This window comes from Cyrtonyx montezumae, unplaced genomic scaffold (assembly GCF_038088225.1).
Source record: "Cyrtonyx montezumae isolate F1298 unplaced genomic scaffold, pur_monq_1.0 scaffold_42, whole genome shotgun sequence".
NCBI lineage: Eukaryota > Metazoa > Chordata > Aves > Galliformes > Odontophoridae > Cyrtonyx > Cyrtonyx montezumae.
Window position 1 is genome coordinate 1120258 of NW_027072048.1, and position 20861 is coordinate 1141118.

The 20861-nt window shown below is 52.7% G+C and overlaps 4 protein-coding genes and 1 non-coding gene across 5 annotated transcripts; 2 read left to right on the plus strand and 3 right to left on the minus strand.

The window, feature by feature from the left end:
- Positions 1-412: 412 nt before the first annotated feature.
- RNF122 (ring finger protein 122) lies at positions 413-5517 on the plus strand. The gene is made up of 6 exons (XM_065747176.1): positions 413-500; positions 3584-3740; positions 4515-4560; positions 4893-4934; positions 5230-5312; positions 5385-5517. The coding sequence occupies exons 1-6, from the start codon at positions 476-478 to the stop codon at positions 5497-5499; spliced, it is 468 nt and encodes a 155-aa protein (XP_065603248.1). The 5' UTR covers positions 413-475; the 3' UTR covers positions 5500-5517.
- A 298-nt stretch (positions 5518-5815) lies between these two features.
- LOC136055454 (small nucleolar RNA U13) lies at positions 5816-5909 on the minus strand. The gene has a single exon (XR_010622862.1). It is a non-coding gene; the product is annotated as a small nucleolar RNA U13 (small nucleolar RNA).
- A 309-nt stretch (positions 5910-6218) lies between these two features.
- Positions 6219-9493, plus strand: TTI2 (TELO2 interacting protein 2). The gene is made up of 7 exons (XM_065747189.1): positions 6219-6791; positions 7131-7317; positions 7789-7881; positions 8205-8389; positions 8475-8618; positions 9112-9274; positions 9357-9493. The coding sequence occupies exons 1-7, from the start codon at positions 6223-6225 to the stop codon at positions 9435-9437; spliced, it is 1422 nt and encodes a 473-aa protein (XP_065603261.1). The 5' UTR covers positions 6219-6222; the 3' UTR covers positions 9438-9493.
- Positions 9487-12511, minus strand: MAK16 (MAK16 homolog). Its single transcript, XM_065747191.1, has 10 exons — positions 12459-12511; positions 12120-12169; positions 11938-12047; positions 11758-11822; positions 11456-11607; positions 11078-11132; positions 10918-10992; positions 10611-10718; positions 10349-10405; positions 9487-10076 (listed from the first exon to the last, which is right to left on the minus strand). The coding sequence occupies exons 1-10, from the start codon at positions 12471-12473 to the stop codon at positions 9888-9890; spliced, it is 876 nt and encodes a 291-aa protein (XP_065603263.1). The 5' UTR covers positions 12474-12511; the 3' UTR covers positions 9487-9887.
- Positions 12512-12998: 487 nt separating this feature from the next.
- SLC18A1 (solute carrier family 18 member A1) lies at positions 12999-19271 on the minus strand. The gene is made up of 15 exons (XM_065747190.1): positions 19110-19271; positions 18552-18909; positions 18240-18298; positions 17952-18035; positions 17777-17869; positions 17476-17565; positions 16659-16702; positions 16514-16574; positions 16317-16412; positions 14781-14859; positions 14650-14701; positions 14456-14519; positions 14256-14375; positions 13938-14071; positions 12999-13630 (listed from the first exon to the last, which is right to left on the minus strand). The coding sequence occupies exons 1-15, from the start codon at positions 19231-19233 to the stop codon at positions 13517-13519; spliced, it is 1572 nt and encodes a 523-aa protein (XP_065603262.1). The 5' UTR covers positions 19234-19271; the 3' UTR covers positions 12999-13516.
- Positions 19272-20861: the final 1590 nt, after the last annotated feature.

Below are 20861 nucleotides of genomic sequence, written 5' to 3' on the forward strand. Positions count from 1 at the left end.
CCGGGGATGCTCCCACATTTTGGAAGAGGTTGATCACGCCCAAATCTCCTCGGCATCCCTTGCACAAGGCTGAGAGCCACTGGGATCTCAGCGCCTGCAAGCACAGCTCCCCAAAGGGCTGATGCACAGGATCACAGAAGGGTTTGTATTGGGAGACACCTTAAAATCCATCCGGTCTCCATTCCTGCCTCGGGCTGGGACATCCCCCAGCATCCCGCGTCGCCCAAAGCCCCATCCACGGTGCGGGACGTCCCGCAGGGATGCACGGGGCTCTCCCATCCGTCTGAACGCTGGGCTCGGGGCGATGGGAACCCGCAGCTCCGAGACCGGGGGCGGCTCCGTGGGCGGCTCCGTGGGCCGGGGCGGGGTTTGTGGGGCCGGGGCCGCTCCCCACCGCCCAGCCCGGCCCCGCTCCCGGCCATGGCCCGACGCTGCGCACGGCGGAGCCGGTCCGGCCCCGCGGAGCCGCTCGCGGATGCCCCCGTTCCAGTGGTGCCACGGTGAGAGCGGGGCCGGGATTTGGGACTGCCACCCTAACCGGGATGGGGCTGAGGGGTTGGGGCGGCTCCGGGCTGCTTAGCGTCCTGGGTGGTGCTTTCTGGCTCCTCCCGGGGCTCCGTGGGTTAGGTTTAGGGTTAGGGTTAGGGTTAGGGTTAGGGTTAGGGTTAGGGTTAGGTTTAGGGTTAGGGTTAGGTTTAAGGTTAGGGTTAGGGTTAGGTTTAAGGTTAGGGTTAGGGTTAGGTTTAGGGTCACTTCTGTCTTGCTTCTCGTTCACTTCCAATGCTTCCCCTGCCGCTGCTGGAGGAGCTTGCAGCACTTTTGCTCACGCTGCCCGAAGTGAACCCCCTTCTCCCACGTGTGTGTGGAATAAACTTACTTTAGCGGAGCCCAGGAGCGGTTCCTCGCTCTGTTCCCGGCCGAAAGAAACTCACAGAAACGTGGAACTGTTTGCACATGTGAGGGAGTTCTGTTTAAATGAGAAGTGGTTTATTTTTATGACTAATAGCTAAGAAGCTGCGCTGGGAATTCCACCATCAAAGCTCTGCCTCAGCAACAAAGGCCGGGTTCTTTTAATTTATGGAGGGGTTACAGCCTTTGAAGCTAAATATAATGCAACCAGTGGCTTCCTCTGCTGTAACGCATGCCCTGCGTGTGCTGTGCAGCTGGGGCGAGCAGTGCTCCTGCAGGCGGGCTGCCTGCCCGTGTGCTGGCCGTGGGTTGCCCTCGTAGGCTGCATTAGTGCTCAGCAGCAGCAAATGCAGCAGCCCCAAGGCACAGAGGTTGCTTTGGGAGGCTCTGAGCGGCCGCAGCTCTCCCGGTTTCCCCAAGCGTGGGCTTTGGGCAGCGCTGAAAACAGAGCCCGCCCTTGTGTGAAGGCCAGGATGTGGGTTTAGGACTGGCCCTAGGCATCTGACGTGTGCGTTTTGGCCTTAAGCCCTGGCCTCACAAATATTGAAGTCAGTGGAGTCCAGCAAAATTGCCTTGTTCTGTGCTGTCGAGGACCTTCGCAGAACTGGGGCCGTTGGCGCAAATAAACGTGATGCCCAGGGAAGAAACTGAATTTTCAACACAAGTAGTTGTGCTCCAGATTTCATGACAGAAGGTACGTGCTGTGCTGGCCTGGAGCTGCAGCTCCTCTTTAGCATCACAGCTTTTACTCCTATTGCTCTGGGGGCCTCAGCAGTCCCGAGCTCTGGGGCAGCAGCGACCTTTGTTTGGTGGGAGCTGTCCCTGCTTTGAGCTGCTTGGCACAGGGCAGGCTTTTGCAGGAAGCCCATTCCAGCATCACAGCAAAAAATCATATGGAAGCTGCATTCAATTTTCTCGATGCAAAGCCCGTCGCTTTTGTGTGGGAGTGGAAAGAGTGGTTTTATTTAATGACCTGCTGAGTTTTCCATTTGTTTTATTGAACAAGAATCGGGGTGAGGGAGAAGCTGTGCTCAGCACAACCCCCGTGCCTTGTGCCTGGCTCACAAAGTGCTGCACAGACCGAGTCACCGTTCCTGCCCGCTGCTTTCAAGGCCTCCAGGTCTGTGCAGGTCTCCTTTCAGGTGCAGAACTGGCCCTGGGGGGGATTTATGCTGCTGGAGTGAGTGGGTTCGGGTTTGGTGCCCATCAGGCCTTCGCTGTATTAAAACCAGATTTGCTCTGTTCCTCTCGAGCTAAAAATATGAGAGCCTTTGTCAGCCTGTGCTAATTAATCCCAGCACCGAGTCAGCACCCACCCTGCAGATAAATTCCACTGGGGAGGAGGTGGGGGAGCTGGGGGGTCTGGCTGGGGCTGCTGCTCCAGGCTCGTCCTGGTCCCCAGTTGGGCACTGCCTGAAGCTGTGTTCCCTTCTGGCCCTCGGGAATTCCTGAGTGCCTTTTTAGCAGGAATGAGCCTTGCTAAGCTGGCGGGTCTAAAATTAGCCCTGCCAGCTGTGTTGCGGCTGGCAGGGACGTGTCAGAGCTGCTCCTCTCTGCTTCCTTCAGTACGGGGCTGTAAGTTACAGCTTCTTCTCTCCTACCTCATCTGTGCCTCTGCTGCATCTTACTGCTCCACCAGCCCCTGTGTGAATGGCGAAGAGCAAGGAGCATGGGGATGGCACAGTTTGCCCCTGCAGGGCCATTCTGCCTGCGTTCTCAGCAAGGGAAGGGCCAAATGGGACAATGCTTCCCTGCCCTAAGCTTGCTTCTGGTGGCAGTGGAGCTTTCCACAGCCCCTGGGAATAGCTCTTGGTTTGAAACACACATAGAAGCAGCATTATTTGGTCTCTTACACAGTCATGACCTGTGACTGTTGCCACAACTGTTCTCCTTCTGCTCACCTTTGAATGAGCCTTCCTCCATCCTTCAGCAGCTGCTGAGTGCCCCGCACACAGCATTACCTCATTTACTTTTTCCGTGGTGTTTTTCAAGAGCTGAGCTAGTATTTTTTTTTAATCTTTTTTTTCTTTCTTTTCCCCCAGCCATCATTTCCAGCAAAGAAAAACAAAAACAAAATCCCCTACAAAAAAAAAACCCTTTCCTATTGTCTTTTCCCGCACCTGGTGGTCTGGAGAGCAGAATGCTGGGAGAACAGCAGCCAACAAACCTCCCCTCCCTTTCTCACTCAGTAGATGAATGGCACATGGGCTATGTGAAGCAATTGCAGGAGGCAAAGGCCGGTGGTGGCTCTGCCCTCTGTAGGCAGGAAAACCTCATTTCCTGCAGCCCAGGTGCTCACCTGGTGCATCTCCCCAAGCTGGATGCCTCCCAGCCTTCCCAGTCTGGATCTGTCTTGGGCACATTGTGCTGCTGGAGTGCAGCTCGGTGCCTGCAGAGATGCAGCAGTCAATGTTGGCATAAGGGATGGTGCTGCCCCTGCAGAGAGCTCTGATTTCCAGCCCAGGAAACAGTGTCAGGGCTTTTGTTAGGGGATGGGAGGCTCTGGGAGCTGTGCTGGGAGAGGACAGGAGTGAGCAGGAGCTGCACACGTCTCCTGCCCTGTCTGGCATATCCTATATGGCATGGCAGAAGGTAAGTTTCATCTTCTTCTGTTCTTCACCTCTTCTTCCTTTTTTTTCTATTCTAAATGCTGAGCTTTCTTCTCCCCATAAAGGGTGCTCCTGCAGTCTGGGGCTGATTTACACCAGTAAACCCTGCACGATGCCCCCCATCACGTTCCAGGACCTGCCACTCAACATCTACATGGTCATTTTCGGCACTGGCATCTTTGTCTTTGTGCTCAGCCTCATCTTCTGCTGCTACTTCATCAGGTGAGCCAGAACCCTACAGCACCAATCTCTGCTCAGATGAGGCCATCATCCAGGAGCGTCTGCAGTGCCTGGACCACTGCACCCTCTGTGCTCCTCACTTTGTCCCATTACACAAGAGCTGCTCACCACGAGGCTCTGCCCCACGGATTGGGGCCAGGCACAGTCCCCTGGTCCCCTGTGGCACAGCAGGGCAGGAAACGCAGGAAGGGGCTCTTGTTTTTCACGGGACCACGCGGAGCGATGCATTGTGTTAGGCAGGGGAAGGAGCAGTGCTGCACAGGAGAAGGATGTCTTTCCACTCCCCTCCCAGCTCAGGGAGGACTATTTTTAAACTCAGCAGCAGCAGCTGGCGTTTCTGTGGGCCCAAGTTGCTCTGTCCTTCAGTGCCTCAGCCCCATTGCATCCCTCAGCCATTTGGGGGCTGGGGGAGCACACCCCCAGTGCCTGGCTTGGGGGTGAAGTGAAGGCTGCTGTGCTTTGCTGGGTTGCTCTGTAAGCAGCTCTCCCTTCCAAGGTCATGGCGGGGCCGGGAGCTGCTGGCGGGTGAGTGCTGGAAATAGGGCACTTCCTGCGCGGTGAATGACTTCCGAAGGCAAACAATCGGGGCCGTCGGTCCTTATCGCTGCCCGCTGCCGATTCCTGCAGGTGGAGCGGGGCCCCCTGGCTCTGCAGGAGAGGGAATTTTGGGAGGGGGACTTGAGGAGCATCCTGGAACTGTATGCATGCTGTTCAGATGCAGTAAAGCTCACGGTGCTTTTTTCTCCCCGTCTCTAGCAAACTGAGGCACCAGGCGCAGAGTGAGAGGTTCGGGTACAAGGAGGTAAGGCTGATGGCTAATTTCTGCAGCCCTAGAGATGTGGGGTCAGTGGAGGAGGTGGGAGCAGGGAGGTGGGGATGTAGCAGGGTGTGATGCTTCTTGTCCCCAGCTTACCCACCACTGCGGTGCCCAGCTCATTTCAGTAGGGCTCGGGGGCCGGGGCTGTCCCATGGGAGCCAGGACCCCCATTTGGGGTGGTTGGTGAGCAGGATACATGGACACTGTTTGTCCAGTCTGGACTTTCCCCAGCTCAGACTTTGCTGCATAGAAACTCATCACTGGGATAAGTCCCAGCTGCTCTTGATACTCATCTGCTGTCTCCTTGTCTTCCCCAGGTGGTTTTGAAAGGTGATGCCCGGAGGCTGAACGTGCACGGGGTGAGCACCACGCACTCATCCCAGCTCCATCCTTTGGGCTCGGATGGAGCTGGGGCTCCTGGGGTTGTATGGTGCTTCAGCCCCACGGAGGATATGCTAGCACCAGGCTGGGATCAACAGTGCAGATTTGGAAATCAGGAAGGAAAACCCTTCCTGGGGGGCTGGAAAAATCCAGGAAGAGGCCCTCCAGCAGTGGGGTCCACAGCATTTCTAGCAGGAGTAGGGCTGCTCCTGGGCATCCCTTTGGGTTCCATGTGTTCTCGCTCACCCTCACCCCTTTCTCACCCCCGTACAGCAGACCTGTGCCGTCTGTCTGGAGGACTTCAAGGTGAAGGAGGAGCTGGGGGTGCTGCCGTGCCAGCACGCCTTCCACCGAAAGTGAGTACAGGCACAGGGAAGCAGTGGATCCCCTTGAGGGGGTTTGCATCCTCCCGTGTCTCTGCTCCTCAGGTGCCTGGTGAAGTGGCTGGAGGTGCGCTGCGTGTGCCCCATGTGCAACAAACCCATGGCGGGTCCGGCCCAGCCCCGCGCCGGCATCGGCACTCTGCTGGACGAGATGGTGTGAGCGGCCCCGCTGGTTTCTGTGGGGAAATGAAGTCGCACCGTCCCAGCGTGGAGCATCGCGTACCCCATTCCACCGGACTCTCAGGCTCCCCACTTTTTTTGGGGGGAGGGGGGGTTAATGTACAGGTTTGCGTGAAATTAAACGGACTTTTGTCAGTCAAACTGAGCTGTGAGTGCTTGCGTGGAAAGGCCACGACGTATAGCGGCAACGGGGGGCTGCCCCTGAGGTAACCCCCAGAATGGAAAACGCGCGCAAAATGCGCGGCAAATATCGCGAGACTAATAGCACGACCGCCGTAACGGCGGAAACCCCCGGCGCTCAGAAGGGACTGTGCACGTCGTAACGGAGGGCGCACACGTCACGCAGCCGCGTGCCACTCCCATTCATCATTTGCTATGAACCGGAAGGATCGGCTTCAAACCCTTCCCGCGCCTTGCCCTACCGCCGCGCCCCTGACATATAGCTCACGGCGAGGCAGTTTCGCCTCAATGTTCCCATTCTATTTTGCAGCCTTCAGCCTTCGCGATGTTCACAGCGCGGCTCCGCTCTTATTGCCCCTTTTGAAGCATCTTCGAGACCGCGCGACCGCGCTCGCCGGCTACTATTACCTATGCAAATTTATTCGCGCTGCGCCACGCCTACTCCCTCCTTCACAGACGTGATCTGCTTTTACGACAGCGGCGCGCTTTGCGGTGGCGACGTGGTTTACGGGCGCGGGGCGGCATGGAGCCGCAGCCGCCGGCCGAGCGGGTGCTCCGGCAGCTCGGACAGCTCCTCTCCCAGCGGCCCGGTGTGGTGGCGGAGCTGGGAGCGCTGCTGGAGACCGCGGAGCCGCGGTGGCTGCTCGGAGCCGGGAGCCCCGCCGCGCTGGGCGAGCTGGCGGCCGCACTGAGCGCCTTCGCGGCCCTTCCGGAGCGCGAGCAGGACGCGGCTGAGCTCCGCCATGGAGACGGAGCGTACGAGGCCTCAGCTGAGAGAGCGGCCGCGGTTGGCGGTGTGTTCCTGCGGCTCCTCGCTAAGCTGGAGGCTGCCAAGGCCGAGGAAGCGCTGGGGACCGCGGTGGAGTCGGTCCTGCGGCGTGTGATGGGGCACGTGTACGTGGTGGCGGTGACACAGCTCGTGGGGGGGGCGTGGACCAGCGCCGGGTCCCGCGCGGTGGCCGCGGAGCTGCTGGCGGCACTGGTGCGGGCCGCGGGCTGCGGGACGGTGGCGGAGCTCCTTCGGGGGAGGAAGGAAGAGGACGAAGGCGGATTCGCGGCGGTGATGAGGCTGCTGAGGCCGCGGCTGGGCAAGTGAGTGTGGGGAAGCGGGCTCTGGGTGAGAAACGGGGATGGGGTTAGTGGGATTTCGTGCAGGGTGAGCTCACATTACGAGGAGGGCTGCAGAAATGATCTGAGGGGTGGAATGCCTCCCCTGGGAGGGTAGGCTGAGAGAAAAGACTGAGGAGAACTGGAAGTGGCCTTTCGTTGTCTAAGGGAACAGACTTCCTATCAAGGTCTGTTGTGATAGAATTAGGGGAAATGGTTTCATACTAAAAGTGGGGAGATTTGGGCTGGATATAAGGAAAAAGTTTACTATGACTTCCAACTCAACTATTCTGTGATTCATTGGGCTCCTGGTTGTATTCCTAGAGACACCTGGAAATGCAACCCTGCCACCAAGCACGTCTTCTCCTGGACACTGCTGCACGTCACCCGGCCCTGGCTCTGCCAGCACCTGGAGCGTGTCCTCCCCCCATCACTGCTCATCTCAGATGACTTCCAGGAGGAAAATAAAGTCCTTGGTGTGCGCTGCCTGCACCACATCATTCTCAATGTGGTAAGGGGAAGTTCAATCTCCTTCTGGTTGTTGTTTGAAGGAGTGGAAGCCTGTCAGGTTTCCAGACTTCTGTTCCTGGTTTTTCTGTTAACCTTGTACTTTTCCACCTTGCTCTGTGCTGTCTCTGCGTTTAAAGTTTCTATTTCTCCTATCTGTTGCAGTAAGCAAAGAATTCCTTTGCCATCTTTCTAATTCAGCTGATACATGTATCAACCCAGCAGGGCAGGGTAGTAAATTAATGCCAGTGGAACAGCAAAGCAGCAGCTGGGGAAGCAAGAGAAAGTGTCTGCTCCTGTGTTTGGCAGGGTTCAGGCTGCATTTGCTGTGGTACCTGGTCCCACTTTCTTGTAAACAATGTTCCTAACATTTCTGTTTTCATAAATCCTGGGTTTGAGAACTTTCCTCTTTGATTAAGTTAAGTGAGCTCTGAAGGTGATGCTTGGGAATAATGTTCTGCACTCTCTTTTTCAGCCAGGTGCTGATCTGTGCCAGTTCAACAGGGCTCAGGTGGTGTACCATGCCCTTTACAATCACCTCTACTCCCGAGAGGCTCCTCTCATCCAGGTAGGATAGCAGAACTTAATTTTAGTCTGCCTTATGGTATTGCATATCAGCTGTATGTGGGATAGGCAGCTAAAGGAGGCAGAACCTGTTTGCTCACAGGCAGTTCAGGCTCTTAACAGCACTTAACAGCAGATACTTGTGACCAGGAGATGAAGTAACCCAGCAGATTTCAGGAACAATGTCAGAGGAGGTGGCAGCCTTGCTGAAGGGCCAGCCAGAGGGGAAGTGGGCAGTAGAAGTCTGGGTGGGCTGCAGCTGTAGGGACTGGAAACTGTTGGTGCTTTATGTCAGAGGGGCTTCTCAGACTTCCCATCCTGCACCAGGCAGTACTGCTGTGCCTGCTGGACTTGCTGCCAATCCTGGAGAGAGCACAGCGACAGCAGCAGCAGCCCAGGCCAAGCTTGCCCTGTGATGAGGTGTTGCAGCTGGTTCTGACCCACATGGAGCCAGAGCATCGGCTCGCGTTGCGGCGGGTGTATGCCAAAACCCTGCCTGCCTTTGTGCAGAGGTGAGAGCAGCAACCACAACCCCGCAGGGCGTTGTTTTGCCCCTGGTATACATCTCCCTTCTCAGTGTGTGCTCTGTGTTCGCAGGCTTGGCATACTGATAGCACGGCACCTGAAGAGACTGGAGAGGGTCATCCTGGGCTACCTGGAAGTCTCTGATGGCCCTGAGGAAGAAGCCAGACTGGGAATACTGGAGACACTGCAGTGCACCATAGAGCATGCTTGGCCCAGGTACTGGTAAAGGGCAAAGGGTGTTGCAGAAAGCATATCCTGAATGGATATTGGCCCTTTCAAAGCCACATTTAGTGTTATCTGAAACAAAGGCCTTGAAACCTCAAGGGAAAACCTCTCACAGGGAGCAATCACTAGCATGACTGCTTTCCTGAAAAACCTTGCCCAAAAGCTAGGTCTTGGTTTTTATCTTTTTCCTGCTCTAGATGCATAACCTTGGCTAAAAACTAAATAGGTGCTCTCTGGGTGGCACAGTTGTGGAGCAAGTCCTGTGCTGTTAAAATTACCTCTGTGTTCAGGGTCTGTCTTTCCTCTGCTGGGCATGCAGGAAAATGCAGCTTCCTTCAGAGCCTCATCACTGAAGCACTTGTTTCCTGTAATCCAGCTCCACATGTAAACAGCCACTAACAGCTTCTGCCTGGAACTGCCAACAAGGCTGTGCCTCCCCCTGGCTCACAAAAGAGGTTTCATAATATGCTCTTTCCCTTTTCAGAATGCCATGCAGAGTCCCTGTGCTGCTCAAAGCCCTGCTGAAGATGATCTGGGATGTCCACACTGACCAGGGCTCAACGCCAGAGCCAGTGAGAGCTGCCTTGCTCCAGAGGGCCACCGAGTGCCTCATCCTGCTGGATCGGTGCTCTGAAGGACAAGTGAAGGTGAGCTGGGAACCCAGCACTGCTTCATCTCTGCTCTCTCAGCGTGCCAAGGCACAGGAAACTGATGCTTTTCCCATTTCAGATTCTGCTGGAAGGTGTGTACAGCTGTTGTGAGGAGAACCGAGTACGGGAATGCATCAGGAAAGTGCAAGAGAACACGTGAGGCACAACTGAATGTTCATTCTGCTTTTTGTACAATAAAATATTTTTTTTATTTAAGTTACTTTCTCCTTCTACTCCTTTGCCTCATACCTCCCCCTCAAACAAGGTTTGCTGGAGTGCTCTCATAGCCCCATGCAAGCTTCTCCAGCTTCAGAACAAAGCAGCAGTGTCCCCAGTCCAGGTTCTTTCATGGAGCAGTCCTAGCTGAGCCTCACGTGGTTGCAAAAAAGTTGGGGAAGTATTCTTCTTAAAACTGCACTCTGTACAACAGTTGTACAGACTTGCTGCGATTGCTTGGGCTCAGGACAGAGCCTTTAAAACAAATACAAAAATTATAATATTGAAAAAGCAACTTTTGATAAACCTGTTTAAAGTGGAGAAAGCTGCAGGAGTTCTTGTGGACAGATCTGGTCTTCTGTCATTCAGCAAAAAATGCAAGTTCAGGAGGGAGTCAGGATACTTTTGTTTTGGTGGTTGGCTCTCTTTCTTCCTCATATTCTATTTCAATGTGGGGGCGTTTTCTTCTGGTTGGGCCTTTCAGAGGAGTTTTCCCCTTAGATTTGGAGTGAGAAGCTTCCTTCTCTATTTCTTCCTCATCTTCCTGCTCCTCTTCACTGCTTGTTTCTAGCTTATCCATGTCCTGAGAAAGGAAAAGTATCAAAGCACACTGTTCAACTAAGCCTCCACTTTCTGCCCAATTATCTTGTGTATCCAATTCCATGTTATAATTCCTGGCTCTCAGCTGCCTGGACAGAGGAACTGGGCTGTGGTGGGCTCAGTGCAGTCCCACTGTATCATTATATCCCACAAATGTGATTTACTGGCTCTTATCCCATCACCAAAGCCCCCAAGATGGCATAGATTACTTTCAAACAGTTTAGCTTGACAGCTTATACCTCCTGCTTCACTTACCTCAAAGTCACTGAGGTCACTGTCATCTGCTTCCACAAACTCTCTTTCATCTTTGTCCTGTATAAACAAAGTCAGAAGTGGGCTGAGAAATACCCCATCAAAATTCACAGTGTAGCAGCCATGAAGACCACCACCTGCGCATGTTTTTCACTTCTGATCTGTCCCCCTCACCCTGGCACTAACAGGGAATGCTCAGCCTGTAGGTGAATTAGAGCTGTTGCACCAGGTCAAGGAAGGGGTTAGCTGTAGTTTAAAACATTACCTCGTCATCATCTTCTTTCTCCATGTCAGACTCGCTCTCACTTTCTGCATCCTGCTGCTGCAGGGCTTTGTCAAAGGCATGGATGGGGAAGTTGTAAATGTCTCCATACTGAAAAAAAAAAAAAAAAAAAAAAAACAGGGTTGGGTAAACAGCCATTGGTGGCAGAATCATCTGAAATCTGTAGTTATACCATACTGGGCTGAAATAGGCACTCCTGCACAGAAAATGAAGGGCTCAGCATTTTGGGAAAGGACAGAGGCAGTGGGGAGTGGTTTTACTGCTGTGTTTTAAAGGCAGTGATTCTTACCGTATCCTGCTTCAGTCTCTCCAGCAATTCCTTCTCGATGGCATTTTCCAGCTGAGCAGCAATCAGGGCTTTCTCCTAAGAGAGCAAAAAGGGCCTGTGTGAGTTCTCTCAAAGACATGGGCAACAGAAGCAGCAGACAGGAGATGACAAGAGTCATTACCTCTCTCCTCTTCTCTCGCCTTTCTATCTTTCTGCTTAAAGGAACGATCTTCCTCCTGCAGGGAAGAAGAGTTGCTTAATGAACCTTTCATCTTCTTGTATAGCAGATGGGCAAATGCTTGCTCAGAACAACAACCAGCAGCTGGATCATTAGAAATGTGGGTGTAACAAGTTCAGGTGCATCTATCTATGCACATTAAGATGCTGTTACATCACTTTAAAGCAGATTTAGAAGCCTGACAAAGCCATCAGGAAAAAAGCACATGCTGCAGGTGCAGTGGAGCCAGAAAAGGGCTCTGCATGCAGCCTGTGACAGCAGCTCAGTGCGTGAGCAACAGCTTAAAGTCAAGCCCACACAATCACTCTCGGTGTCACTTACTGTCTCTTTAGAGTCAGCTTCCGGATGCGAATGAGGTACTGTGTGATCTTAGTGAACCGCTGCTTGCATTTGTGTCGGATGAACCGTGGCCAGTAGATAAGATTCTCATCTATCTCCTCCAGTGCTTTCTCATAGTTCTTGCTCAGCAGGACCTGGGGAAAAGGGGAAGGGTTGAAGGGTTGAGCAAAGCAGCAGCAACCCCAAGGTGGGGACACATCTGCACTTGGGAGGAGCTCGACTGTCTCCTGCCTGCAGGAATGTGATGTTGGAGCATTTTTGTTTGTCTGTTCTCATCAACTCACCCGTTCCCACAGCCGACGGGGAAATGGGGCACGCTCTATGGTCTTCATGTACAAGTAACATCGGCCTACGGGGAAAAACACAACCCCCACTGAGTCCTGAGTGCACTGGGGCAGAGAGCCAGGCCCCAGGGTTATTCTCACAGGCCCAGAGCTGTGAGCAGAGGCAGCCTGGGCACTCACCCTTCTCCTCACGGACAGTTGCATACTGGCTGTTGGCCAGCGGGCAGGAGGAGCGGTTGCACAGCCCGGTCAGGTTGTACTCATTGCGGCAGAAGCTCTGGGTTTTGGTCCTGGAAGGAAGAGCTGTAAGATGGACCTGTGCACGGCCGGGGCTCGCTGCCCCTGCATCCACACACACTCACCTGATCTTGTAGGAGCAGAACTGCTTGTTCCCAAGCGTGTCCCAGACAATCTGCAGGGACAAAGCACAGGTCAGCGAGCGCCCTAAAACCCCTCCAATCCCTGAAGCACGCGGGGCTGTAACAGAGAGTACCCCGCTCTTAATAGGGGCAGGGAGGAGGTGCAGCACAATGCACACCACCAAATTCCCCTTCACCCCTCCCCAGCCACGCTCCTTGCCCCCGATCCAGCCGCCTCCACGTGTTATTTTCCCGCGGCCGGGAGGGAAAATATTTCCCCGGGGCGGCCAATATTTCCCCTGCGGCGGGGACGGACCGGACCGGACCGAGCGGCGGACTCACATCGTCCGAGTGCATGGCGCCACCATCACCGGAAGGAGGCGGAGCCCTCCGCCGGCGAGAGTCTCGCGTAAGTCTCGCGATGCTTTTCGCGAGAGTCTCGCGAGAGCGGCGTTGTCATGGCGGCTGTGCGGTGACCTGGGTGTTGAAGGGCAGGCGACCTCGCGCCGTGTGGTTCCCTCAACTGGTGGCTGGGAAGTTGCGAAATGGGCGTTAAATCAAGATACTCTTTGCGATAGGTTGGGACTACAGACTTCCCGTTACCTCAGCTAAGGGCGTTTGTGGAAACGCACTGTCGCTGTGGTCACAAGCGAGCTCAGTGGCTTTGTTTAAACACTTCGAAGCAGTATTTAAAGGTCTAAAGCTTTCAGCCTTAAAATTAAGTGAATTTCTCAAGAGTTCTTCGCGAATGGTTCAAGGACAGTACAAGCAGGCATGAATAGCACATAAATAGAAAGCACAGAAGCTGTACCATGACAGCAGTGAACTTTTAACAACTCCTCAGGTGAGCATGGAGCACACAACAGGACGAAGCTGTCTTTATTGGCAGTGACACGGGTGGGTTCTGTTGGTACAGGTGGGTTTTGTGCTGGGAATTACAGCAGAATTCTGGAGAAAGAGATGTCCCGAAGCTTCTGACTTCATTTTTGTATTCTCTGGTGCTTTTCTTCCAAAAGCAGCAAGCACTTAAAATATATTAACAAATACAACTTGTGTGGGACAGGTGTTGGTCTTATCCCTGTTGCACGGGCTGACTGCCTAGGGCAGCGTGGTATCATTCTCTGCATCGTATTTTTGCTTTTTTTTAATGCTGAGATAGGTTTTGAGTGACTTTCCTGGATGTCACCCAGCAAAAGGGTGGCACAGCTGGGCAGAGAGCCTCAGGTCCTGGGTGTGTGTTCCCTGATGTGGACTGGGGGCCAGGAGAGCAGCTGAACATGCAGCCCATGCCCATCCTTTGCCCACAGGACATGGGGGAGTTCTGGGTTATTCCTGGGTGCTGAGAGATACATTGCTCTGCGAACTTAACATAGCTTCAAGCAGGGCACGCAGCCTTGCTACTATTCCACATTTTCTGCCTCCACATCAGTGTTGTCTGTGAGAGGAAAATCCCGCAGGGGCTTCTGAGCAGTGGAGCTTTTGGTTTGCATAGAGCATTCCTGGCTTAAAATTGCCTACATAAGGGAGAGAAGTGATGCTTTAGTAAATTTAGTAATAAATTGAAGTGTTGCTAGTTTTAGAGAAAGCCAAAGCAACCAACAGCTTTTGCCCAGGGAATACCAGCTGTGAATTAGGAGAAAGACAACAGCTCCAAACTTTTCTGGTATTGTTGTCAGAGCATTCTTTCCTTTTGTTGAGGGCAGAGTGGAGCCCAAACAGGAGAGCATGATCCCTGGCAAATTCATCCTAACCCCCCCCCACACACACACGTATCTCTGGATTATCAAGCTCCTATGCTTTAGGGCAATAAAACACACTCACTATTTTCTCCTCTTTAGCAGGAGGGCTGCGCAGGTACCAGCAGAGAGGGGCATAAGCAATGTTGGTAACTCCAATGATGACCATCAGCCAGGGAAACCCAATAGCTCGTACAATCACACCGCCTGTTGATGGACCTGCACATTCAAACACAAACAAAGGCTCAGGAGGCAGGAAAAGAGCAAAAGGCACACTTCCACTTTGGAGGGGATCTGAAGTCTGCAGTGGCTGTGCTACAGACTCAGTGCCAGTTGCTGCCACTGAACACTGAGTGGAGGAACATGTTGAGAGCACCACCCCGTGGGTGGAGCTGGTCCGTACCAATTGCAAAGCCCATGCAGAAAGCAACGTCGGCGATGGCGTAGACATTGCCATAGACAGAGGTGTGGCGAAGATCCACGAGGTAACCCATAATAGGCATCATGGAGGAGTCCACCATTCCTGCCCAGAGCAAGCATGAGATCATGAGGCGTTACCTCCTCCCAGGGCAGTGCTGGGAATTGTACAGACTGACCACTTACCTATGGCAAAGCCGAGCCCACCGTTTGGGCCAATCAGCCCATAAATATTTTTCGCCAGAGGTACCTTAGAGAGGAAAGGGAGAAGGTGTGAATGAAGCCAGAAGAGCTCCAAGGTGAGGAGGCACAACGTAGTTCTGTGGAACAGATCGGTGCTCAGACCCTGAGCAGGTCTCAGAACTGCCTGCAGTACTCACACAGAGCAGACTGATCCCCACCACAACCATGCCGATCAGGGAGCACAGCCACCTGCAACGAGGGCAGCAGAGGGTGATGCCTTCAGCATGTGCAAATGGGATCTGTGCTGAAATCACCACTGTCCACCTACCGGCCCATTTTGTTAGCCAGGAGCCCGAAGAGATTGGTGCCAATGAGGTAAGATATGCTGGCAGGAAGGAATGCCATCCCTAGGGGGGAGAATAAAAGAGTGTGTGCAATCCCACTGCGAATGCAAAGTGTCAGCAAGCATCCAGCAAACGCTGAGGGTGCCCTAGGCTCCTTGGTGCTTCTCCTTGTCCTCTGTCACAGCCCCATTGCTCCTCTATGAAGGCAGAGAAAGGCACAGAAAGCGAGTTTTCTTTCTGCAGGGGTGAGAAACTGAGTCACCCAGATTTGAGCCAGCTGCGGAGCTTTCTGTCCCTGTCCTTCTGTTGCTTCTCCCTTGTCCATCTTTATCCCCTTGCCTTCTGCTTTCGGCTAAATAAACAGGGATAAAACAGCTGCTTGAATGTAAAGCTTAGTGATTATTATGAGTCCAAAGTCAATATTTGAACTGTTTGCTGATTTACCAGTTGTTTATTTTTAATGTACTCTCCTGCTGACTATAGATAAAACACATCAGCTATATTTCACTAAGACAACTTCCTCATTGAAACACAGAATTATTTTTAACTTTCTTTCTCCTTTTTGACAGCTACAGAACACTTAATTCTGCAGTTTTAGTCCAAGCTCCTTTGTTTTATTTGTTTATTTGTCTCAGAATTATGGAAGTGGGCAAATGAAAGCATACAAATAACAAAGTTCTTTGCTTTTATGAGAGCTTTTTGTGTAGGGGGCTTTGGTTGAAGCCTGTCTAAACACAGACCACTCCCAAATCTCAGGTACAATGCATCTGGGGGTTTCTTACTCCCAGCTCACCACTCTCTCCCCATTTCTGGGTAACTCCAAAGATCCCCTCGATTTTAACAGTGACTATAGCAGCTCTGTGCGCACTGAGGTGCTGCCTTGCTCTCACCCACCTGTGCTCAATCACACAAATCATCCTGAGCTCTTACTGGGCCAGATGCTCAGGGAATAACTTGATTAGGAGCATTTTCTCAGCCCTACTGCTTCCAGGTTGCAATTCAATTTGGGTTCTGAGTGTTGCCTGGGGTGTCCCCCAGGTTATTTCCCAGCCAACTGGATTTTAGAACAATTAGTTTTTGTTTATGTAGGACAAACAGTGCTGTCTCCATATCACATTTTCAAGGCAGATGGTAGTTAGCACACACCATCTCTAAATGGCCACGTTCTACAGAAAGCTGCCTCTGCTGAACCCATCTGGCTGCCATGACTTCAGCCCAGTATGACACTGATCTACTCAGCCTCTCTTCCACCGTTACTGCTGTTGCAGGGAGACTGATTCTATACCACTTTTTTTTTTCCAGTAATAGTTCTAAGCACATTGTACAGCTATCACCAAGGACATTTCCAGCTGAAATTGGAGCAGCACACAGCCTGGCATCACTCTGTGTGAGTATGTTTTCTTCCCTTTAAGATGATATAAGAGATATTCAGTCCATCCTGTGTGCCCAGCAGGACCTGCTCTGGCCAAACTGCATCAAACTGCTGCTGAGGAGCAGGGACTGCAAAGCAAAGCACCTACCAAGCTGCCATTTGGGGGAGCACATGGTTTGCATCATCCAGATGGGCAAGGTGGGCTCGAGCATGGCCACCCCCATGTTGGAGAAGCAGAGGGCTCCTGTTGGGGGGGGGAAGGGAGAAGTGTCTGTTTAAGGCTTGTCCTGATGCTGTTTTGAGTAGGAGCAAGGGAATGGGGCAATGTGGAAACGCAGAGGTTACCTGCAGCCACCAGCACGTAGGGATCCCGCAGCAGGGTGAGCACTGGTGTGCCTCTGGTGCTCTGCTTGAGATGGGAGTTCAGGGAGCTGCAGGTGGGGGGCTGAGTCACCCCCCCAACCTGCAGCATCTGCCACAACATACTCACCTCAGGGGAGACCTTGGAGGGCTGCAGAATGCAAAGCTGCAAACCTGTGGGGGAAATGGTGCTGTTAGCATTGCTCCAAGCCACATTTCCCTGGGGGGGTTTCCTTCAGAGGGACCCCAGTCATTGGCAGAGCCCCAAGAATGCAAATCTGTGCTCTTGGGGCACCATCCACAGGGCTGTCAGCTGGGGGACTGTCAATGGGGCATGGCCAAAATGAGACATGGAAAAGAATAGGATGGAAAAAAAATCAAGCTTCAAACATAGGGAACCTACATTTCATTTTCTGAAGTATTTTACGTGCTCCATTAAAGATGTCTTACATTACATCTAGGCAAAGATGGTAGCTGTGACTGTAATTTAATTAGCTTAATACTTCCCACTCAAAATGTGCATTTCTGCTATCTGTAATCCTGAACACTGTCGTGGCCTGAATCTGTAACACAGCTACAGAGAGGGAGTAGGGATTGCCATTCACCAGCACCATCCATTTCTTTGTGTTATGGTGAAGAGGCTGCGGGCAGCACTGCATGTGCCTTCTGCAGATAAATGCTATTTGGAGAGCTCGACTGATGTGCTGTTTGAGCCATTAAAGCAATCGAGGTGGTCATTAAGTAATGAGGGACTAATTCTTACTGTACTGCTATGTCACACGTCTGGTGATGGGAAGCATATGATTTAGCAATTACAGAATAACTGATGCTGCATTAACTGTGAGAGTCCTGAGGGGTTCCTCCCGAGATGGTCATCTTTCCACACACTTTGGTTTATGGTTGGGTTGGTTGTTTGCTTTTGGATTGTTAACTACATGACCCCTCACCTCCATCCAGCAGGGCTAGGAACGCCAGAACCAGGAAGGGGGAGGCTTTCCCCATGACCTCATACATCACACTGCCAAAGGGGGCCCCGACTGCAAGGGAAAGGTTGTGTCACCACCCAGCAGGCAGCCAGCTTCACCCCAAACCCATGTCTAGTGATATGGGGACAGCCACTGGAAATGGATGGGGAGCAGAAACTGGGACCCCTCCCGTGAGGGCAGATCCAGGGGTGGGGATCAGCATCAAGCAGCAAAGCATGGGGATGCTGTGGGTATAGAGCCCACAGCAGCCACAGCTCCTTACTCAGCACACCCAACGCCAGCCCTCCAAGAGCGATGCCCATGGCGTTGCCTCTCTCAAAGTCATCCGTGTAGATGCTGGCCAGCATGCCCAAGCCTGGGAGCAGAAAGAACCCAAGGTGATGACTGAACTCAATTGGCACAGGGCTTTGCAGCATGCAGCGAGTCAACGTGCTCACCTGCAACCGATGAGAAGGAGGAACCAACACCTTGTAGAGCACGAGCGACGAACAGCAGCGTGTAGGTGCTGGAGAATGCAAACACTGTGGAAGGAGAAACACAGCACCCAGCAGAGCTGCACATCTAAAGCCCTGCTAAGGTGCAACAGCAGCCGTTTGTGCCCAGCTGAGTCCTTCCCTCTCCCCAGCTTCACATGCATGGGGACAGAGCAGGTGTTTTTCTCCTGTGCTGCTTTCATTTTGGGTCATCCCACTGTGTGTGGAGGGCAAATCAGGGGCAGTACTCACTGAGCGTGGAGAGAAACATGATGATGAAACCAATGAACATGGGAATGTGGTATCCTATCCTGCAAGGAGAGAAAAATATGTCTGGTACAGCTATGCCTATGCACTTGCAGAGTTTTAATGTGATGTTGAGCACTAGTGGGGCTCAATTTGTAATGCAAGCTTGCAAGACATTTGTAGGCTTTTAAAAAGGGCAAAATGATTTCCTGTTGTGGTGCTTGCATTCTCCCCTTTGCTATTCTCTTACCGGATCCCATCGTTATGTGACTGCAGACCGTTGCTACTTGACTAATGGCAAGCAGGCTGTAGACATACCTGTTGGTCAGCAGCCCCACGCTGGGGTTGACCAGGAGCTGAACGAGAGCCTTGGAGGCAAAGAGCAGTCCAACACGCACATTCTCCTGCGTGAGGAATTCCTCACCCTGTGGGCAGCCATTGGGTGATGGGGAGCTCACAGGGGGATGCAGTGGTTGCCTGGTGCTTGTTCCTTTCTGCAGCTCCATAGTGCTGGGGGAGCCCAAGGTTGTAATGGTGCTGGTGTCAAAATAGGAGGACATGGGGGAGAAAGAAGGATCTTTGATGGTTGAGTGAGGTGACTCGGGCTGACGCGGGGCAGCAGAGCTGTTGGCACCTTCATATTCTATTGCATAAAGGAAGGTGGGGATGATAGGCACTGGAAAAGAAGCCAAGGAAAGGGTTCATCAGAGGTTTGGTTGGGTTTTGTGGCTCAATGTGCAGATGAACTGCATGGTGCTAGCTCAGTGTCGAAGCTTGGAAGCTCCTTCATGCATCTTTCCCCGTGGCTGTCTCATTGCCTGTCCCCACACCCCTCCCCACTCCTGCCCACAGCCATCCCCACAGTGCACAGCTTACCCACAACAGTCAGCAGCATGTTGTCCAGCAGCAGTGCGACGAACACCACCGCCAGTGCCAGCCCCCGCGATGCCCGGCCCCGTGCCAGCCAGCTCCGGGGGGTGGGGACAGCTGCTGAGGGCATTGTTGGGGCTCAGTCCCCTGGCTCCACTGTCAGGGCTGTCCTGTGACCTTGGGAGAAGATGCTGTGGTTTATCACCTCCCTCAGGTTCATGACTTCTTGTCTCCTGTGTGAGCTGGGTGCTGTTCTGAGGAGCAGGGAGTTCCAGCTCATATTTAACACTGCAGTCAGGAGACGGAGTGCTCCCCAGCCCTCTTCCATTCTCGTGAGACATCCTGTCCCTGCTTCAAGCATCATCTCATCTTCCTTCAAAGACTCAAAGCACACGTCAAGCTGGTAGCTTATCTGTGCTAATCTCTACATCTTGTATTCCCTCTTTGTTCTTTGGAGATTAAATCGGGTCTCAAAGGAAATGTATTCTCTTTGCATGTCTTTTCATTTGACCCAATAGAAATGTTACAGCAAGATGCAGGACTGAAAAGCCTAACGTACAACGTTAAGGTTCAATCATATTGAAATATCCATCAGAAGTTCATAACAAATCAATTAGCATCTGTCCTATAGCTCATAGCTGCTTCAGCAACAAACAGCAACGTGAGCAGAGCTGCAGCTGCCTCCAGCACTCTTGTGGTTTCCTGAGGTCCCAAGCAATGACATTTATCATTTTCTTCATTAAAAAAAGAGCAAAACCCCCAAACCCTTTATCATCTGACCTGAGTGCCGTGCAAGTCACTGACTTGAAAAAGAGAGATGGCTTCTCATCGTGCCTCCAAGTAAAAGCAAAGACCAAATGATAGAATTAATGCAAGAGAATAGCTGTATCTATATACAAAAAGGAAGAGTAAAGAAGCAAGGAAAATAAAGACAAGTAGGCTGAGGCTGCCCTAAATCTCAAAAGCAAACCCCGTCCCGCTCAGTGCAAACCTGCTGGAGGAGCACAGCAACACAACCCTTACCCCTGGACGCATCCCAGCACGCAGAGCTGGTGGAGGAGTGCTGCTGAGCTGCTGTTCCCAGGGAATTTATTGCAGCTCTTATCAGGAGAGGCTACGAGCATCTGTCTTCATGGAGATGTAGCTGCAGCCCTGCAGCTCCTCCTGCGTCAGAGCGGGATGGGGAACGGGGGCTCCTTTCCATCTGAGTCAGAATTTCACAGGATCGTAGAATTGTTTGAGTTGGAAGGGACCTCCGAAGGTCCCTGCATCACCCAAAAGGGTGTTTCAGTGCTTCACCAACCCTATAAAAAATCTTTCCCTTATATCCAATCTAAATCTCTCCCCTCTTTTGGTTTGAAACCATTTCCCCTGGTCCTCTCACGTCAGACCCTGCTGAATAGTCTGCCCCTTTGGGGCACGCTGCCCAGGGAAGCAGTGGGGTCAGCATCCCAGGATGAACCGTGGAGATGTGGCACTGAGGGATGTGGACAGTGGGCATGGTGGGATGGGTTGGGCTCGGACTTGATGATCTTAGAGGTCTTTTCCAACCTCAGTGACTCTTCCATTCCACGGCTCCACGTTTCTCTCTGCCGTTGAAGCCATCTGCATGAGAAAAGCGCGTCCCTCTGAGTAACAAACACCTCGAGGGCAGAAGCTGAAGCCTTTAAGTACATTTCAAAAGCTGAGAACCGGGCATGGAAATCACTTTCTGAGCGTCCGTAGAGCTCCGCTCCCACCTACCGGTGGGCCCGGGTC